The 16,422-nt window shown below is 50.2% G+C and overlaps 10 protein-coding genes across 10 annotated transcripts; 6 read left to right on the top strand and 4 right to left on the bottom strand.

Moving 5' to 3' along the window:
• Nucleotides 1-350: 350 nt before the first annotated feature.
• N7506_006740 (Appr-1-p processing) lies at nucleotides 351-1,117 on the top strand (the record flags this gene model as incomplete). The annotated part of the gene is made up of 2 exons (XM_056956033.1): nucleotides 351-593; nucleotides 632-1,117. 2 exons carry the CDS (start codon nucleotides 351-353, stop codon nucleotides 1,115-1,117), a joined length of 729 nt encoding a protein of 242 aa, XP_056810367.1.
• Nucleotides 1,118-1,689: 572 nt separating this feature from the next.
• N7506_006739 (CENP-X/MHF2 family protein) lies at nucleotides 1,690-2,429 on the top strand (the record flags this gene model as incomplete). The annotated part of the gene is made up of 2 exons (XM_056956032.1): nucleotides 1,690-2,322; nucleotides 2,382-2,429. The coding sequence occupies 2 exons, from the start codon at nucleotides 1,690-1,692 to the stop codon at nucleotides 2,427-2,429; spliced, it is 681 nt and encodes a 226-aa protein (XP_056810366.1).
• Nucleotides 2,430-2,531: 102 nt separating this feature from the next.
• Nucleotides 2,532-3,008, bottom strand: N7506_006738 (uncharacterized protein; the record flags this gene model as incomplete). The annotated part of the gene is made up of 1 exon (XM_056956031.1): nucleotides 2,532-3,008. One exon carries the CDS (start codon nucleotides 3,006-3,008, stop codon nucleotides 2,532-2,534), a length of 477 nt encoding a protein of 158 aa, XP_056810365.1.
• Nucleotides 3,009-3,624: 616 nt separating this feature from the next.
• N7506_006737 (MIND complex subunit MTW1) lies at nucleotides 3,625-4,759 on the top strand (the record flags this gene model as incomplete). Its single annotated transcript, XM_056956030.1, has 3 exons — nucleotides 3,625-3,678; nucleotides 3,750-4,076; nucleotides 4,166-4,759. 3 exons carry the CDS (start codon nucleotides 3,625-3,627, stop codon nucleotides 4,757-4,759), a joined length of 975 nt encoding a protein of 324 aa, XP_056810364.1.
• A 65-nt stretch (nucleotides 4,760-4,824) lies between these two features.
• On the bottom strand, nucleotides 4,825-5,998 carry N7506_006736 (dihydroorotase; the record flags this gene model as incomplete). Its single annotated transcript, XM_056956029.1, has 3 exons — nucleotides 4,825-5,757; nucleotides 5,814-5,893; nucleotides 5,944-5,998. The coding sequence occupies 3 exons, from the start codon at nucleotides 5,996-5,998 to the stop codon at nucleotides 4,825-4,827; spliced, it is 1,068 nt and encodes a 355-aa protein (XP_056810363.1).
• A 1,138-nt stretch (nucleotides 5,999-7,136) lies between these two features.
• On the top strand, nucleotides 7,137-7,898 carry N7506_006735 (uncharacterized protein; the record flags this gene model as incomplete). Its single annotated transcript, XM_056956028.1, has 2 exons — nucleotides 7,137-7,457; nucleotides 7,509-7,898. 2 exons carry the CDS (start codon nucleotides 7,137-7,139, stop codon nucleotides 7,896-7,898), a joined length of 711 nt encoding a protein of 236 aa, XP_056810362.1.
• Nucleotides 7,899-8,457: 559 nt separating this feature from the next.
• On the top strand, nucleotides 8,458-8,937 carry N7506_006734 (uncharacterized protein; the record flags this gene model as incomplete). The annotated part of the gene is made up of 1 exon (XM_056956027.1): nucleotides 8,458-8,937. One exon carries the CDS (start codon nucleotides 8,458-8,460, stop codon nucleotides 8,935-8,937), a length of 480 nt encoding a protein of 159 aa, XP_056810361.1.
• Nucleotides 8,938-9,193: 256 nt separating this feature from the next.
• Nucleotides 9,194-9,793, bottom strand: N7506_006733 (uncharacterized protein; the record flags this gene model as incomplete). Its single annotated transcript, XM_056956026.1, has 2 exons — nucleotides 9,194-9,518; nucleotides 9,594-9,793. 2 exons carry the CDS (start codon nucleotides 9,791-9,793, stop codon nucleotides 9,194-9,196), a joined length of 525 nt encoding a protein of 174 aa, XP_056810360.1.
• A 2,744-nt stretch (nucleotides 9,794-12,537) lies between these two features.
• N7506_006732 (histone H4) lies at nucleotides 12,538-12,959 on the bottom strand (the record flags this gene model as incomplete). Its single annotated transcript, XM_056956025.1, has 3 exons — nucleotides 12,538-12,563; nucleotides 12,619-12,894; nucleotides 12,950-12,959. 3 exons carry the CDS (start codon nucleotides 12,957-12,959, stop codon nucleotides 12,538-12,540), a joined length of 312 nt encoding a protein of 103 aa, XP_056810359.1.
• Nucleotides 12,960-13,635: 676 nt separating this feature from the next.
• hhtA (histone H3) lies at nucleotides 13,636-14,316 on the top strand. The gene is made up of 3 exons (XM_056956024.1): nucleotides 13,636-13,694; nucleotides 13,853-13,960; nucleotides 14,028-14,316. The coding sequence occupies exons 1-3, from the start codon at nucleotides 13,670-13,672 to the stop codon at nucleotides 14,303-14,305; spliced, it is 411 nt and encodes a 136-aa protein (XP_056810358.1). The 5' UTR covers nucleotides 13,636-13,669; the 3' UTR covers nucleotides 14,306-14,316.
• Nucleotides 14,317-16,422: the final 2,106 nt, after the last annotated feature.

Here is a 16,422-nt window from a genome sequence, read left to right as displayed (position 1 = left end):
AGGGAGCGAATCAATCCAAAGCTAATAGATACAACCGGACTATGGATTGGAAAGAGAGGTAATACACGAGGCTGTTTACCTTAACAACCTTGAAAGCTCTTGGGGGAGAGGGCGAGGGAAGAGGTCCCAAGATCTCTAGGGCAGGGGAAAGAGTTCCTCAAAATCTCTATCTATAAATACCTTCGATCACACTCTTCCCTCTTCTTATCTTCTTTCTCCTCTCCACATCTCAACTCTTCACGCTCATCGTCAATTAAACTTGATGATGCTTGATCATATCTTACAACTTGTTCTTATCCGGACATATGAACATACATCCTGCTCTAATCCTACTTTCCACTTCCCCAACTATGGCTGTACCATGGTACGAAGACATCTTGAATATTCATGTCCATGAATCTCCTGGAAGTCTTTTTGACTCTCCAGACGGCTCAGCGCTGATCCGTATGTCAACTTTCTCTGTCATGCAATGGTTTCTATCTCTATCTACTAACTACACTGCTTCAGATGCGTGCAACTGCATGGGAGTATGGGGCTCGGGTATCGCAAACGACTTCCGACAGAGAGCAAGTGGATCCGATACCACCCACTCCGTGAGATTAACAAAGCTAACTATAAATCAATCATATAGTACCCCGCAGCTCATGAGCACTACATTGATTATTGCCGGGCCTATCTTCTGGCTCCCAAAAGCCACCAAATTAGTGGGCCTGCCCAGCAAGACGCCAGCAACCTCAGAACAGTTCGCTTTCCATTGGGAACAGCTCTTGTGATCCCACCCCAGGAATTGGACATTATTCTTCATGGCAGCCATCATTGGATTGTCTGTCTTTTTGCCTCATACGGGTATGGCCGTGCCCGTGATCCAAGAGATTCTATTGAGTGTAGCGTTCATGCTGCTCTCCAAGACCTCTCTCGTCAACTGAATGAGCTGGAAATAAATGCCACCTTCAACACAGATTGGCCCCAGCTTTTATGCTCCAACCGGTTCTGCTCAGGCTACTTTCGTGTTCCGTGGGGTAGAATCCGTCCATTGATTGAGAGTTCCGGATTGCATATCAACGTTTGCACAAATGATGCGCCCGCTCCTCCTCCCGACCCACGGCTAGCATGGTAGCAGGCATTCAGTATTACATCTTCTGCAGAATGAATCCTGTGGAGCTCAACTGGGGAGGCTCTCTCACGGACGCCTCGAGATGGCATGAGAGATCGGAAGAAGGGGCTACGGAATTCCTGCATACCTACCTGTCTTGTCCTTCGAACAGCTTATCCGAATTATGGAAAACACCTCATTGAAGTCCTCATCTGTACTTCCTCCAGTATAAAAAACCACTAAGTTTGTATCGTATAATAGATAACTATTGACTTTCAACACAAAGACAAGCCATTGTAAGCGTTCGTGGTCTCGTGGTCTCGTGGCTTCGTGGCTTCGTGGCTTCGTGAACTCATGGTTTGGCGGGCGTAAGGCTTCCTACACCTGTGGGCTCATGGCTTCGTGGCTTCGTGGTTTCGTCGGCTCCTCGCTGATTGACACAGTGATAGCATTGGCATAGATCAGGGCTCCACCAATCACCTGACAGCGCGTGTTAGCGCAGATCGCGCCCGCGTTGGGGTCCAATCCATCCGATAACTTAATACTCCGATTCCGTACAATCTTGTTACTTTGCATGTCACTCAATACCTACCACAATGGCCGGTGAACCCAAGCCTGCTCCAAAGCGCTCGCGCCTCCCTTTCAAGCCGCCAAGTCGTACCACCAGCGCGGGGCCGTCTTCAGCATCAAAGCCCAAAGCCAAGACCAAGCAACCGGCAGCAAAGGCCGCAACGTCACAACCCGCACATGCTAGCACGGAAACCACGAAACCACCGACCCCTACTACTGCCCACAAGCCTGCAAAGGCCACAAAGGCCACAAAACCCCGAGATTCCACGAACCCCAAACAGACCGCGAAACGACGGCGTGTGGAATCACCAGCTCCCGATGACGCGCAATCAGGCTCGGAGTCTGGCTCAGATGTGTCAGGACGCAGTCGCTCTCGATCGATTTCCCAGGAGCCTGACTACATCCTTGCTGAGATCACTACGACCAGTCCAGTGGAGGACGTCAACTCCAGCGATCCAAAAATTCCTCCCAAGCTGTTGACACGGCTGTTACACGAGCATTTCCAAAACGACAAGACCAAAATCGCGAAGGACGCAAACAACGTTGTGGCAAAGTACATTGACGTCTTTGTGAGAGAAGCCATCGCCCGGGCTGCCTTTGAGAGAGCAGAGACCAACGGTAGTGCCGGCGGCAGGAGTGTTGGAGATGGATTCCTCGAGGTAGGCCACTCTCCGCTACCAACACTGGCGCTTTAGAGCTATACTGACTAGTGATACAGGTTGAAGATCTTGAAAAGATGGCACCACAGCTTACTATGGACTTCTAGCGACTGAGTCCTCGTTCTTCTGGAGACGCGGCGTTTCGGAATCATGTATTCAGAGCATTATTGATTAAGATACCACAGCAAAAAAGCAAGCAACATTTTTCATCACAAACAAGCTGCTTGGAAAAGCGCCACATCCCTTGGGTTCATGTACTCGGGTGGCTTTCCAACGGTGTGATCCTCTACAAAAGGTGGAACACCCCCAAACCCATTAACATTGTGAAACAGGGCAATGTCCCTATTAACCCTTTTCGACAACCACGCGTTGGCCCAATATGCGGTGTTCTTCTTGCTGAGGTGCACAACCACCACCGGGAGTCGGTTCTGCTCCGGTAAATGGCCGAGCTGCGCATCATAGGCTGTGTGGCCAATGTCGAAGACGAAGAAGACCCTCGTTTGCCATTTCTGTGCCGCTATCAGTCTCGTTGTCGGGTGGGTTTCTTGTGGGACGTATAGGCGTGTCGATTTGAGGAGACGAATGGCTTTTGGTAGCAGAGATTCCGGGTTGCTTTGAGCTTTAGGCATCCGGGAGCTGCGGTGTGAAACGATCACTAGAACTCGCAGAGGACCTCCTTGAGACATAGTGGGCTGTTGGTGTGAGATACTGCTACCCATGGTCCACGGATATTGCTCACCAGTCTATGAAATGAAGCTTTGATGGTCGAATCTGCTCTTCTGTCACTGGTGCTTCTCGTGTGGAATTTCTCACGTTCTACAAAGGGCTCTCACGACCTCAAGAGGATTTTATATCTTTATCTTTCTTACGCTTGAGACACATGAGGCAAAGTTCGGTGTCTGACCTGGCCCTGATGGCAACCTTCCAATGGCCCGACGCTCTGGTCGTTGGCACCATAATGCCCATCAGGGATAGCCATTTTGCATAGTCCAGGTCCGAATGCACGCTGACAACCATAGAGTCGGGCTCCAGCTGATGCCACGCTGCGTGCCTGGTGACTGGGATGGGTCGGGTTACACTCATGTGTAGTCCCAGAACGAATCTCGTAGACCGTCAAATTAATCTATCGGAGAGAAACACGTAGATAGTATTAAAAGATAGCATAAGACAATGTTCCAAGCCTAACCAACAAGGGCGCACTTAAGAATGTGTAGATCAGAAGGCGGTGGGTCGCGGATTTTCCCCCCCGTGTTTTGCTTCTTCAACGCGTCAAGTCCCACCGAGCGACGATTCATTTTCGCAATGAACGATGCGACAACCTCCTTGCTCACTGAGCACTTCAGCTATACCCCATTAGTGAGTTCTCGCGATCTCCGCTCGTGTATATTGCCACCCCTTGCCGCCAGTTGTGTACTGACAGCTGCCAGTCTCTCATAGATGACATTATCAACTCGATAAACAACCTGATCTACCAAGCCATATCGAGCTTGGAATCTGGACTGCTCAATACGCCGCCCGAGCGCCTTGGTTTTTCGCACGCCAACAATGGTATCACCATCCCGGAGACCGACGATGATGGCAACGTTTTATATCCTGAGGCGAAGCTAGAGATTGAGAACGGACTGCACCAGCTGGAGACGCTACTGGAGACCAATGTCGATAAGGCCTTTGATAAATTCGAAATTTATGTCCTGCGAAACATTCTCACGGTGTCGGAGGATCTGCTTCCATACGTGCGCCTGAAGCACTACGAGGTATGTGTGCTTCGCTTCTAAAAGCGCCGGCGTGTCTTGGGGTTTGATGGGCGAGTTGTCAAGGCTTAGAAGCTGACATATCATTCTAGGGCCTCTCCTTCGGCTCTTCGGCAGATACACCAACACCCGAGACCATCCATGCGCAGCGCAAAAAGCTTTTCGAAACGAAGAAACTGAACCGCTCACTGAAAGAGGAAAGCGCCCGGAACGAGGCAGTCATATCCCAGCTCAAATCAATACTCTCCACAGTTCAAACAGCCAAGGCTGAAGATGCGCCTGCGACACCGAGCAAAGCGCTGGATCTGTCGTTCCTGACCTCCAGTCCAGCTGCGCGCCAGCTTCGCGTCGGCGTGGATGCCGGACCGAATGCCAAACCCACACCTCTGACCACGCACACTACCTTTATTCTTTCACAACTGCCCGCGCTGCAGGCCACACTTGAGCAGCTTCGACCGAAGTTGGCCGCTCTGCCCGACTCGATGATCCCAATGGAAGCGAAGTCAAAGCGTGACGAGAGGAAGGAGTACATTGAGGGCCGAATTCGGTTACACCTCGAGCGAGCTGGTCAGCTTGCCACTGGGGAGGACGGAAATCCTGTTGTTGCAGGTCGCAGGATCGACATCAGAGAGGCGCATGCTCTTGAAAGTGTGGCCAATCTACTTACGCAAAAGGAGAATGTGTAAGATGGGTGTATACATCAAAAAAGCTGGCTCTACGACTTTTATTATTGGATATGTGCAGGTCTATTTTAAGACCAAGAGACACTCCAGGTCTCCTGGGTCTTTCGGAAAGGCACCACATCGATCTTGTCTGACTGCAGAATCTCGGAGATCTTCTCGCCCTTGCGTTCGATGGTGATGAATTCTTTCTTCTCCTCTGGGAGACCGTAGAAGGCGCGTCCGAACTTGCTCATGAAACCCTCAACAAGTTCCGGCGTGATGTCCTCATCCTTGAGAACACCGTTGTCGACAGCCTGCTCGAAAGCATCAACCACGACCTGGGTGGTGTACGGTTGGGTGAAGACACCAGCAGCAATCTTCTCACCGCCACGCTTGGAGGCTGCGGGGTGGGGTGCACTGTCGGAACCGAAGAAGAACTTGGGGTTACCCGAAGCGGCAGCACGGAGCAAGGCGTCACGGTCAGCCGGGGTCTTCGCGACAGGCTTGCAGAAGCAGAATGGGTCACCCGCCCACGAGTCAATGATGATGGAAAGGTGGTGGGCCGTGATTGTACCAGAGACAGTGGGGCCACACTTCTTGACGGCCTCCACGGCCGCGGCAGTAGTGCAGTGCTCCAAGATGATGCGCAGCTTGGGGAACTTCTCGTGCAGCTCGAAGAGCTTGGGCAGGAATCGCTCCTCGGCAGACAGCACGGTCACGTCGCCACCGGAGGGGCTCTCTCCATGCAGGTTGAGGATCATTTCCTGGCGCTCCATCTCCGCGAAGACGGGGTAGAACTGTGTGTAATCGACCACACCGGAGGAAGAGTTGGTTGTCACGCCGGCGGGGTAGCTCTTGACGCCGGTGATGCCGCGCTGCTTGGCCTCAATGATTGTCTCGGGGGTCACGGTCTCGTGGAGGTACAAAGACATCAGGAAGTTGACATTCGGCTCGAGTGCTTGCAGGCGCTGCTTGTAATCAAGCGCACGGTCGACGGTCGTGATAGGAGGCACCAGGTTAGGCTATCAACTGCATTAGATACTCATAATGATATGATCTTTTTCTCCCCGCAACTCACCATAACAAATACAGTGTTGACACCACCCTGTCGGATGGTGGGAGTCACCAGCTCCATCATGGGGCCATCACGGAGGTGGACTATATTGGGTCAGCGCTGTCAATTCGTAAGCTCTCCCCGAGATCAGTACCATGGAAGTCGGCCGAAGCGGGGAGCTTGACACCCTGCAGCTTGGACAAAGGCATTGTGTGTATAAGTCGAGATCAATTTGTAGATCGAAAGCCGACTCTGTTCGCATATCAAAACTTTGCCCCGCCATTTCTGCCGGAGGCGGTGGCAACCCCAGTCCGCTTTGGTGGATCTTTGCCGTTCGTAGATGTACTTTCCGAAAGGCTTGAGCCTCTTCTGCGCTGCAGGATCCGAAATGTCAGTCAAGTCAACTTTGGCAGATGCATCGGTTTTTTTATCCAACGTGAGAACAGGACTCCATCGGCAGCTCTCTGCGTTTGCATTTAATGGCACACGAAACGTAAAAACCCCTACGGAGTACTTCAAGACGCGACCGGCAGGGGCTTTGTTTAGCTGAGCTTTCGAAGCATACTCCGTGCAAGGACTAGACCCTCCGTTACATGCAAGTGCTGGGATTGACATGACCAGGATTCTCCTAGATCAGGGTCGCCGCTAATTTCCAACCTGCGACAAGCCTCGGCGCTTCGGCACTGCCTATCACAAGCCAACATCTCCAGTCTGGTGAATTAGACTTCAAAGAACAAGATGAGATCTCAATCACGGCCACTGACTGGTTGAAACTCCTCTCAAAGCCCTATAATTGGCACAGCAGGGCGCTTGGCCGGTGCTTATTCGCCGATGTCTCTGCCAAGTCTGCACACTGGCGCCCGCCAAGACATCTTCTCTTCGGGGATGCACAGGTCGGAAGTCAAACTTGCATTTGGAATTCTGCACCGACATTTTTGAGGGTTTGATTTAGCACCTGGGGCGAATCAGCATGGTTGATCCCCCGTCAAAGCGTTCTATATGGCTTTATGCAACATTCTGGGCTGAATATTGTCTTCGGGATACGCGCCCATTTGACAGTCGCCGTTGTGATAGCAAAGCGCTCACCCAACAGGTCTTCGAATAAAACCCTAGCCAAGTCCTTCACAGACTTACATTTCCCACCTGTTCGCTATTGCTTGTTCTGTACTCCGTACGAAAGGGTCTCAATATCATACCTCCCTGTCTTTTTCCATCCCTGAGGGTTCCTTTGTTCTTTGATATCTATTTCTAGTAGGGTCCTTGCTGGCGGACTTATTAACTGACACACTCGCCATTTCCTGCCCTTTCTGTCTTTCAATATTGCCCAACAAGGTCTCTTCTTCTATTATGACTTCCATCTCGTCAATTGCGGGCTCGGGCCGTGCTTATTCGTCCGACATGGAAGAATCGACGTTTCTGAAACGCAATCGCGTCATTCATGTCTTGAGACTTGCTCTTTCATTTGTGATCTTGGCCATCGCTGTCGCCGTCGTTGCATGCGAGGCTCCGCCACTGCGACGCTATAAGAGCACTTCGCAGTGGGCACCTGCCGGTCTCGCCCTATGGCCCTTGAACTTCGACCTCCGCCCAACAGTCGCAGCAATCACATGTGGATGCATCGTCGCCGTTTTGAATATGGTGTACATTGTTACTGCCCTCATGCCATCGGTAGTCATGCCCTTCCCCGTCATTCTGGTTGCATGGCTAACATAGATCCAGCCCTACTCTCGCATCAAACCACTGAACATCTACGCCTCGGCCTCGGCCCTCGCGGGCTTTGTCACTTCCCTTGTCTCCCTTTTATTCATCATCTATCGTCCCGCCTCAAGCCACCCTGCTGGATTCAGCAAGAACGAGACACTCCAGAGCTGGACCTGCAAATGGAAAGCAGGTGCTGACGGAACCACGATCCCCCATGGCTTTGATCGTGATTGTATGAATACTCGAGCCGGGTTTGTCCTGATTTGTGTTTTGATTGGAATGGAGACGTTCATAGGTGTTCTTGCTGCTATTGGAACGTGGTTCCAGCGCGATGTCGCGCGTCGACGGGAGCAGCAGTTCCAGTTGGAAAAACATGAAATTGCTTCCAAGCATGCGGATCGACAGTGAGATTCGCTTACTATACAGACCGGTGTTGAGCATCGGCTATAGTCCCCAATCCTAATTCTCTATTCACGGCCTAGCCAAGACTCTCTTTATTCGACCAATCGTAATTACTCAATGATCAGTTGGAAGGACATTACAAAAGACCTCAAAAAAGACACCGGCGAACTAGGGTTAGAGACTGCACCCGTGGGGCGGGGGTCTCGTGCCGCTTAAGCTTTCTTTGTTCCTGACTAGCCGGACAACCTTATTGCAAACAATGTCTTTGATTGGGCAACCTATACAACTCCTTAGTCTGGTTCCCATTGTGTTTCCATTCATTTGATAGGCTTACCATTGTCCTTAAACGGGCTGGCGGTACTGTATAGACAAGAATAGGTGCGGCGAATACGCAATAATAACCCTCCCCGTCGTAGTACTATACATGCCACACTCATCTCAACACTTTCTCTCTCTCGTACTCCATCTACCATTCGCGCAACCCTCTTCTCGGAAATTCTTGCGCTGCCTCAAACCCACAAACCAAAACCCACCTGACCTCAAACTTCTCTTTTCATCCACCAACATGCCCACCCAGGCGTGGATCCATGTGTACTCCGCCACTCCCGATGACTACGCAGAAGCGCGCCACGCAGCCCTCTACTTTCACTTCCCCGACAACACCGGCGACCTCATGCACATCGTCGGCCAACCGGGCATCTTCAAGTTCGAGGTCCTCGACTACTACGTGCCCGGCCAAAGCAAAAACCTGGTCAGCCGCATCCCCGTGGGGATGATCAACGACTCCTTTACACCGGCTGACATCAGACGCATTTGCGCCTGGACGCTCCTCAATAACTCTCCCGACGAGATGTTCTGGGATTGTCATCAGTGGGTTTACGACGTCCTTACCCGGCTGGTGAAGAATGGCGCGGTTTCCGCCAAACAGATGAATCTGGCTATCGACCGGATGATTTACTCTTGCCTTGAGGCGGAAGATGAGGGGATGGGCTTGCTGCGCAAGAAGGGAGGCCCTGAGACATGGAAGAGAGCTTATGTTCTGTGAGAAGTTTGTGGTCAATGAAAGGACAGTTTCGCCATCATTGTTTTGACTTTCGTAGCTTGCAGTAGAACCTGGGAATCTAGTTTCCATCCCATTTGTTCTTTGCTGCTCATACTTGACTGTAACTTGGCTTCATCACATCGTTCGCACTCCGAATTACCACCACCCCGTCTATAACCTCGTTCTCGGGAAGTAGTTTCTGTCTTTGGTTTGAATCGGTTTCATTTGAGATGTTCCTATCCATTAATAGCTTGAGACTTCAAAGAAAAATTCCCAGCCCCAGTCCAGTCAGCACAAGCCAGCTTCCAGCAACATTCACAAGAGCAGCATTATCCGATGAAGTCGCTTTTTCGTGTCCCTTCAGCGACTTTGTTGGTCCAGCAGTAGTAGTCGATGAACTACCTCCAGAAGTGATGCTGGCTTCTGTATCGGTCGGTTGGGCTGCGTTTGACCCTGGTAGGGTCCATGTTGGCGCCACGGTAGTTTCCCCCTGGTCGAATGCGTTTGCTGTCGCGCAGTTTCCTACACTCAACGATCTTGCAGATACGCCTGCTTCGTCATCCTCCGAGCAATTCACGTAGCAGCTGTTTGAAAGCTAATCAGTACTGATGATTCAAACTCGACTGTGTCGTTTGGTGTAGAGAGGTTTGTCTACTCACTTGGCGATGTTGGCAGCGCCAGAGCATTTGCAATCCCAGTCATCTGTTCGGCATTTTGCAAGCCCCTTGTGCATGACAGCGACACATGAGTCTACAAGTCTGTTATGAGTCAGTGGATGACTTTTATCAAGCTTGGCAACGACGATCATACTTTTGAGAAGCGCATTTGGAGTCGCCTGTGGGAGTGGTCGCTGGCGCATCCTGGGCGATGGCGAGGGTAGCCCAGGCTGTAAGTAAAAAGGTAGTGAATAGACGCATAGTAACTCCGTATCAGATCTAAATCGATCCAAACCGAGGAATGGGTAATGATTGCCGTAGTGGATGACAAGTATGTGCCTGGATAATTGTTCACAAGTCAAGTAATATGGTTCCAGATTGAAATTGGGGCTCCCGCGACTTATGAGCCCCGACAACTGTTTGGTTCATGTTCCATTGAATGTCACCTTGGTTGCAAGGTACAATAAACCCACATCTGATTCTTTTCCAAGGGTGTCTACTGCCGAGACCTCGGGAGTGGGGCTGAATCCTGACAGCTCCCCACATGGAGGAAACTAATGCACGAGGACCCGCCAGGGAACATTACCGGAGCATGAAAAAGCAAGTCATTGAGCATTTGGAAACTGACTGATTATCATGGAATTGTGATAGTGAACAAACAATCTGGTTTCGCTCGGATTCTTTCGTCGTTGGCTGCGAAAATTGCACTTCGCAAATGCTCGAATTGGCGAACCCCGTCGCCCATGGCCAGAACCGGATTTCCCCTGACCCAGATTATTTGCGATTCCCAGGAACAGATAGTGAGGCGACGGTTCGACATCATGACTTGAATCTAAGGTCGCATTCCAGAGATCGGCGTTACATTCTTCGGTCGGTAAGGCCGCCTCCGAGGGCCAATGAGAATCGACCGACATCCGCATTAGGGTCTCAAGTCTTTGAATCGTTCGAGACCAAGAGATGCTCTATTGAAAGCCATTCGTGTTGCCGGATGGGTATCAGTGCGCCTGGATATGACCAGCGAGCTCTTCGGTGGCTTTTTGTGGCCTCGTTTCCGGTCCTTGGTTTTGTCTTGTCGCGAAGCACACTGATTGTAGTGGCGAGAACTATCCGGATCGTCCATCCAGAGCTTGTCATCTTAGTAGAACTTGGTGCGACGCTCTGACCATGCCACTCACTGCGCCAGCGATAGTTGGCCACTTGTTTGATCGACCATTCGGCATCTCCTGTGGGCACCAGGAGATATCTGCCCTTTTGGTTTGATCTGTTCGCAGACAGTTTTCGTATTTGTGGGGTATGGTAATGGGTCGACCATTCTTCTGGCCCAGGCGGAGAGGCGGTGCGTGGTGGTCTTGTTCGGGTGTATCGAGAATTGAGGGGCAGAATGGTATGTGTCCGCTGGTGTAGATGTCGCTCTCTGTGCTTTTTTGTGCGGTGGCCTCGGGGATGACGAGGTGTGAATGGATCTCATTCAATATGGTGCCTGTGAGGGAGGCATGCTTCTAGCAACAACTAGCCAAGAAGGTACCATTCGACAGAGAAAGTAATTGTGAGGAAGGAAGAAGCAACAAAGTGCTAGATAGTAGGGGGGTTAAGCGATGAAGAAATATCAAGAAAGCATGTGGAGGCAAGCAGGCATCCCATTCGGGCAACCTAGGGAGCACTGCTCCGTATGGAGTGCAGAGCATGTCTATGCAGACGAGAACAAGTATTGCAGTGCCAAGGCGAGTTGAACCTCCGGTTTGGGGGGTTCAACTCTGCCTTCGGATAGCGCGCTGAACATCCATTTCCAATAAACAGACCGTGTTCTCTGGAGTTTATTTGATTGTTCACTTTAGCTTAGCCTGTTTTTCTAGCATCAGCAAGTTCTTACTCCCTTTTACTGCATATAATCTGGTCATTTTGGTACTTGGGGTAAAGTTGTTGAATGCCAAGAAAAGTTGAACCCCCGTTTCGAGGGGTTCAACTTCCACCTGGTAGCAACTTCCTACTTGTCCGTCGCAGGTAGCCTGTGTCGTTCAATGACTTGGTCAAATGGATATTCAATAGTCTCATTGTAAATTTGGGAACAGCTAGAGACACCGTAGACTGCAATTTAGATAACGTGGCTCCTGACTGCAAAATAATTGTTGTTCCATAGTAATGCAAGAGGGATATATATTGAGAACCCTACCAATTTTCTACCACAACCCAACACGATTTTCGAAATGTTCATAATCAACAAGTTCAATACGAGAATCCGAAGGTAGAGTCATTCAATTGCACCATCACTACAAGTTCAGATTTGACATCCATGGAAATGGGCTGGATTTATTGGCCATCACCAGTCGGTGACTTCACGGCTAATGCAAAACTAACAGGACAAACCCCGCGGTCGGCTCAAAACTTACGTGGTACAACGAAGGAAGAAAACTACATGGCAACATTACTGGGGCCGTGGGACTAGCAAAGACCGTGTCGTGTTATAAGAATACAGTAACCAGTGATGCGGCAAGTCAATATCGAGTTTGATACTGCAAGGTACAAGATACGACGCGTCAAGTCCCACCATGTGAGCATTTAGAACATGACAATACGGAAAAACAATATGTAGAACACGCGTTGCATCAGACGCGACCGAAGACCACAACAGACACAAGCCCCAAGCTACAAAGGAACAGCACAAGATGAATTATTTGTATCAAGTTTTGATTGTATTCGTATCGGATCGCACTTGAGTGCTTGATCCCACCATGTCCATGGTGCCAGCCGTAATGAAGAAAGGCCGCTATGATACAGAAAAGCTCAGAAGCGAACACTAGCAGACCCGTAGTGGACGCGCAATAGTGGTAATCGAGTGTTATGAAAAGCAAACCCAGAGACCCATGACGATTGTAGTAAAATAAATCAGAGAACACCCCAACGTCCCGTCATACCGTAAACCAGCCGGAAAAGAAAAAGCACAAATTGTTTAGCCACCGAAACCGTAGAGGGTACCTGCAAGAGAGATGGTTAGACGCGATTGGAAACAGGAAGACGCGTTGAAACTTACGGCCCTGGCGCTTGAGAGCGTAGACAACGTCAAGGGAAGTGACAGTCTTGCGCTTGGCGTGCTCAGTGTAGGTGACAGCGTCACGGATGACACCCTCGAGGAAGGTCTTGAGGACACCGCGGGTCTCCTCGTAGATCATAGCGGAGATACGCTTGACACCACCACGACGTGCGAGACGACGGATAGCGGGCTTGGTGATACCCTGGATGTTGTCGCGCAAAATCTTGCGGTGACGCTTGGCGCCACCCTTTCCGAGTCCCTTGCCACCCTTTCCACCTGAGAGACGCGTTAGAACGCGTTCAGAAGAAGCGAGATGAGGTGATCAACTTACGGCCAGACATCTTGAATGTGGATTAGAAAAAAAAGGGTTTGAAGATAGAGTAGTGTGGAGTAACCAAGTGGTTGTCGATGGAGTTGTTGAGAAAAGAAGGATTAGAGAGGATTGGGAAGTGGGATATTTGTATGAGGGAGGGAATGCACGACGACTGGGAAATCAGGCGCTAAGAATGGAGCCGACCAATGAGAGGGCAGGATCACGGACTGGTCTGATCTGCCGGGAGACCCCAGAGTCGGAACGCCAACTTTGCCGCAGCGTGTTTCTGATCCTCCTTCGGTTCGCCACCAAAAATGTAAATCCAATAAAAAAACTAAGGTAGAATACTCATCAAAACATGCTGAATACCTTCCATTGCTCTGATCATAGTTCCAGCCTCCTTTGGTGGTAAGATCAAGAATTCAAGGGTTGAGCATTCTATAGTCCGTGATCCTGCACTCTCATTGGCCCGTGACTCGCTTAGTGGCAGAACCAAATGCTCTGATCCAGTGCAGCCAATCAGAAAGCAGTGCAAATCAGGCTCTGGTGTACGCAGGCTCCTGCGCACTGATTCTGATCTGGAAGGCACGTCCCCTGATTCGTTCACTCGTCACTCCCAGATCAATCCCCCCCTCTTCCCTACAAATACTCTTCCCCCGCCCACTTCTCTTTTCCCTTCCTCATCCACTCCAACAACCTTCATCACCAACCAACTTTTTATCAAGTCTATCATCAAAGATGGCTCGTACCAAGCAGACTGCCCGTTAGTATTTCCCCTCCAATGACTTCATTCCATCGCATTTCATCAGTTCGCCTCACTGTCGCTGTCGCTTCTGAAGCATCATGTGACCGCGGTGGCGGACGTGTTGAAACGCGTTGACGCGTCTTTCCCCAAACATCGATTGCTAACAACTTCAATAGGTAAGTCCACTGGTGGCAAGGCTCCCCGCAAGCAGCTCGCTTCCAAGGCTGCCCGCAAGGCCGCCCCCTCCACCGGAGGTGTCAAGAAGCCTCACCGCTACAAGCCCGGTAAGTTCCCACTGAAGACAAATCCACTTGCACCCACTTGGAACATCCTTTTAACAGTCCACTGCAGGTACCGTCGCTCTCCGTGAGATCCGTCGCTACCAGAAGTCCACTGAGCTTCTGATCCGCAAGCTCCCCTTCCAGCGTCTGGTTCGTGAGATCGCCCAGGACTTCAAGTCCGATCTCCGCTTCCAGTCCTCCGCCATCGGTGCTCTCCAGGAGTCCGTTGAGGCTTACCTCGTCTCCCTCTTCGAGGACACCAACCTGTGCGCCATCCACGCCAAGCGTGTCACCATCCAGTCCAAGGACATCCAGCTTGCCCGTCGTCTCCGTGGCGAGCGCTCGTAATTTGTTTCTTTTCACGAGCTGGTTTTCAGATAGGCGATCATGGGGTTTCTTTTTTATCTTTTTATCATGACAATCGGCGATACATGATGGGTTTGCTTTCAAATATCAATGGGTTTCGGAACCGGGTTGCTTTGCAATTTTGCTTTTTATCAATGTTACTGCCTTCCACCGCAGTCGGTTGGATCAGCCATGGGCATGTACATTATGGGGCTCCCTCTTAACATGATGCCTTAGCGCGCATCATCTCATGGCAAGACGCTTAAATGCAGTCTTTTATGATTCAAATTCTTTTCTCTTCCAGTAAAATGTAAATGTAAGCACGAGACGCGCCCGACGCGAGTTCGAGCCTCGCATCCTTAGGACCACGACAGTTGCGCAGTGTCCCTTCGCTCATTTCGACTTGACTTGAGATCCCAACGGTGCATGACTGTCCCATCCTGACGATCCTCTTCGATGAACGCTACTCCAATCGCGAGTTCCAGGTCCAAGATCAATGGACTTCAAAGCCCAGCCGCATCACCGTCCCCACCCACCTCGAAATTCGCCGGAAGGTTTCCCCGATGACACAGAACTCACTTCGCACACCCGGTCCAACACCTGAGCACTAGGACACATCAGCCGTGTGACACACTACGCAATCCAATGACTCTCTACCCGCCCCATCCAAGAACCCGACAACATGATGGCTGAGACACTACCGAAACGGTCGCAACCTCGTATGATCTCATTCTGACCGTACTACAGGGGGTGTTTCTACATACAAAGCAAGCCCCAGGGAGTTGGCCGAGATTTCATTCATGTGGCGAAATCAATGAAGTGCCCCTCGTATTGTATGACTCAAGCGGGAGGGATCAAGATCACATCATCGTAATCGCCGACCGACTGGAGATTCTGTACGTGTAGTAATGAATGAGATGTGTAGTCAACCGCAATTAGAGAGCTTTTTGTGATTAGATCGTTCAATTTCAATAAATTCGTAAATTTCTGAACCCTTCTCTCAAAATCTCCTGTCATTTGGACTTGTGGCATCGAGAGCAGAAGCCCTTGGTTAAGAGTACAAGTGTACAAGGTCGGAGTGGTGTCGACCACATTCTTCAGGTGTCAATGTCGGATATTTTTTGTCTGAGGTGGGTCTGAAGATACTTCAGTGACCATTTTGTTTCTCTGATCTTCTTTTCCTAAGAAACTTTTAGGAGTCAAAATTGAGAATTCAGCTACCTCACTGACTGAAGATACACCGTACAAGATTTTAGCTGTCTAAACCCGCCGGAACATTAAGATCAAGGTCACATCCTCCGGCAGCAGAAGTACCTTCATGACAAAGTGGAGTCTGTAACGGGTTTATACGCCTCAGGCCAAAATAGAGCGTGGAGCACGGAGGGTGGAAAATTCTAGATTTGGAAGTGGCGTGGAACACCCTCTGTATCCTCCATGTGGCTTTATTTTTTCCAAATCTCTCTCTGCAAGCCACCCGGCTCCATCATGTCCGTGTGGTACGAACCTCGGCAATTGATTCCTAGTCTATACGGAGTATGGCTAGACCTTTTATGTCTTGCTTGATCTCTCGGGTTCTTCCGAGTATCTAATCTTGGAATGCGCTAGCACATTTGTGTACTCAATCTTCGATTCAGATGTTATGCATCATTTTTGCTTCTGGCTTGGTGATTTTGGATCAGCGTCTGGGAATAACAAAGTACTTGGGATAAGAGAATCACCTGAGCATCAGTGGGGTATCATTCGTAACATTTCATAATTATGCTATCACTTTTATGCCATGCTACAGTAGTTCTGTGAGCCTTGGGAGTTCACCGAAAGTACAATTACGCGTATGACATTCCTTCTCACCCATTGTTGACACAATCATAAGGTAAGCTGCGTCCAAGGCCCCCCATGGCCCCCAAAAGTAATCAAGGTTTGGGGCATTTTCCCCCACTGCGCATTGGAGTTGTGTTTGCTGATCCCCTGAAAGCGTGCTACAGTTGGTCTATTGCAAGTTGTGAGAGATGCAAGGGCTCTGACGGTTCCCAGCAATATTCAAGGCCTTCGTTTCAGATTGAGTCTTCCTCAACTTGTGATTTGGCCAGCTGCAGGCCTCTCAAGCAATTTCCATCTACAGT

This window comes from Penicillium brevicompactum (assembly GCF_028827555.1).
Source record: "Penicillium brevicompactum strain IBT 35665 chromosome Unknown utg000005l_segment0_segment0, whole genome shotgun sequence".
NCBI lineage: Eukaryota > Fungi > Ascomycota > Eurotiomycetes > Eurotiales > Aspergillaceae > Penicillium > Penicillium brevicompactum.
This window is presented reverse-complemented; position numbering and strand designations above follow the sequence as displayed.

What these genes read in the sequence shown, in the direction of transcription:
- hhtA (XM_056956024.1), top strand. Translation starts at nt 13,670, where the DNA reads ATGGCTCGTACCAAGCAGACTGCCC. An exon ending in TCGTACCAAGCAGACTGCCC is followed by an intron (nt 13,695 to 13,852) that starts GTTAGTATTTCC and finishes CAACTTCAATAG; the next exon opens with GTAAGTCCACTGGTGGCAAG. An exon ending in GCCTCACCGCTACAAGCCCG is followed by an intron (nt 13,961 to 14,027) that starts GTAAGTTCCCAC and finishes AGTCCACTGCAG; the next exon opens with GTACCGTCGCTCTCCGTGAG.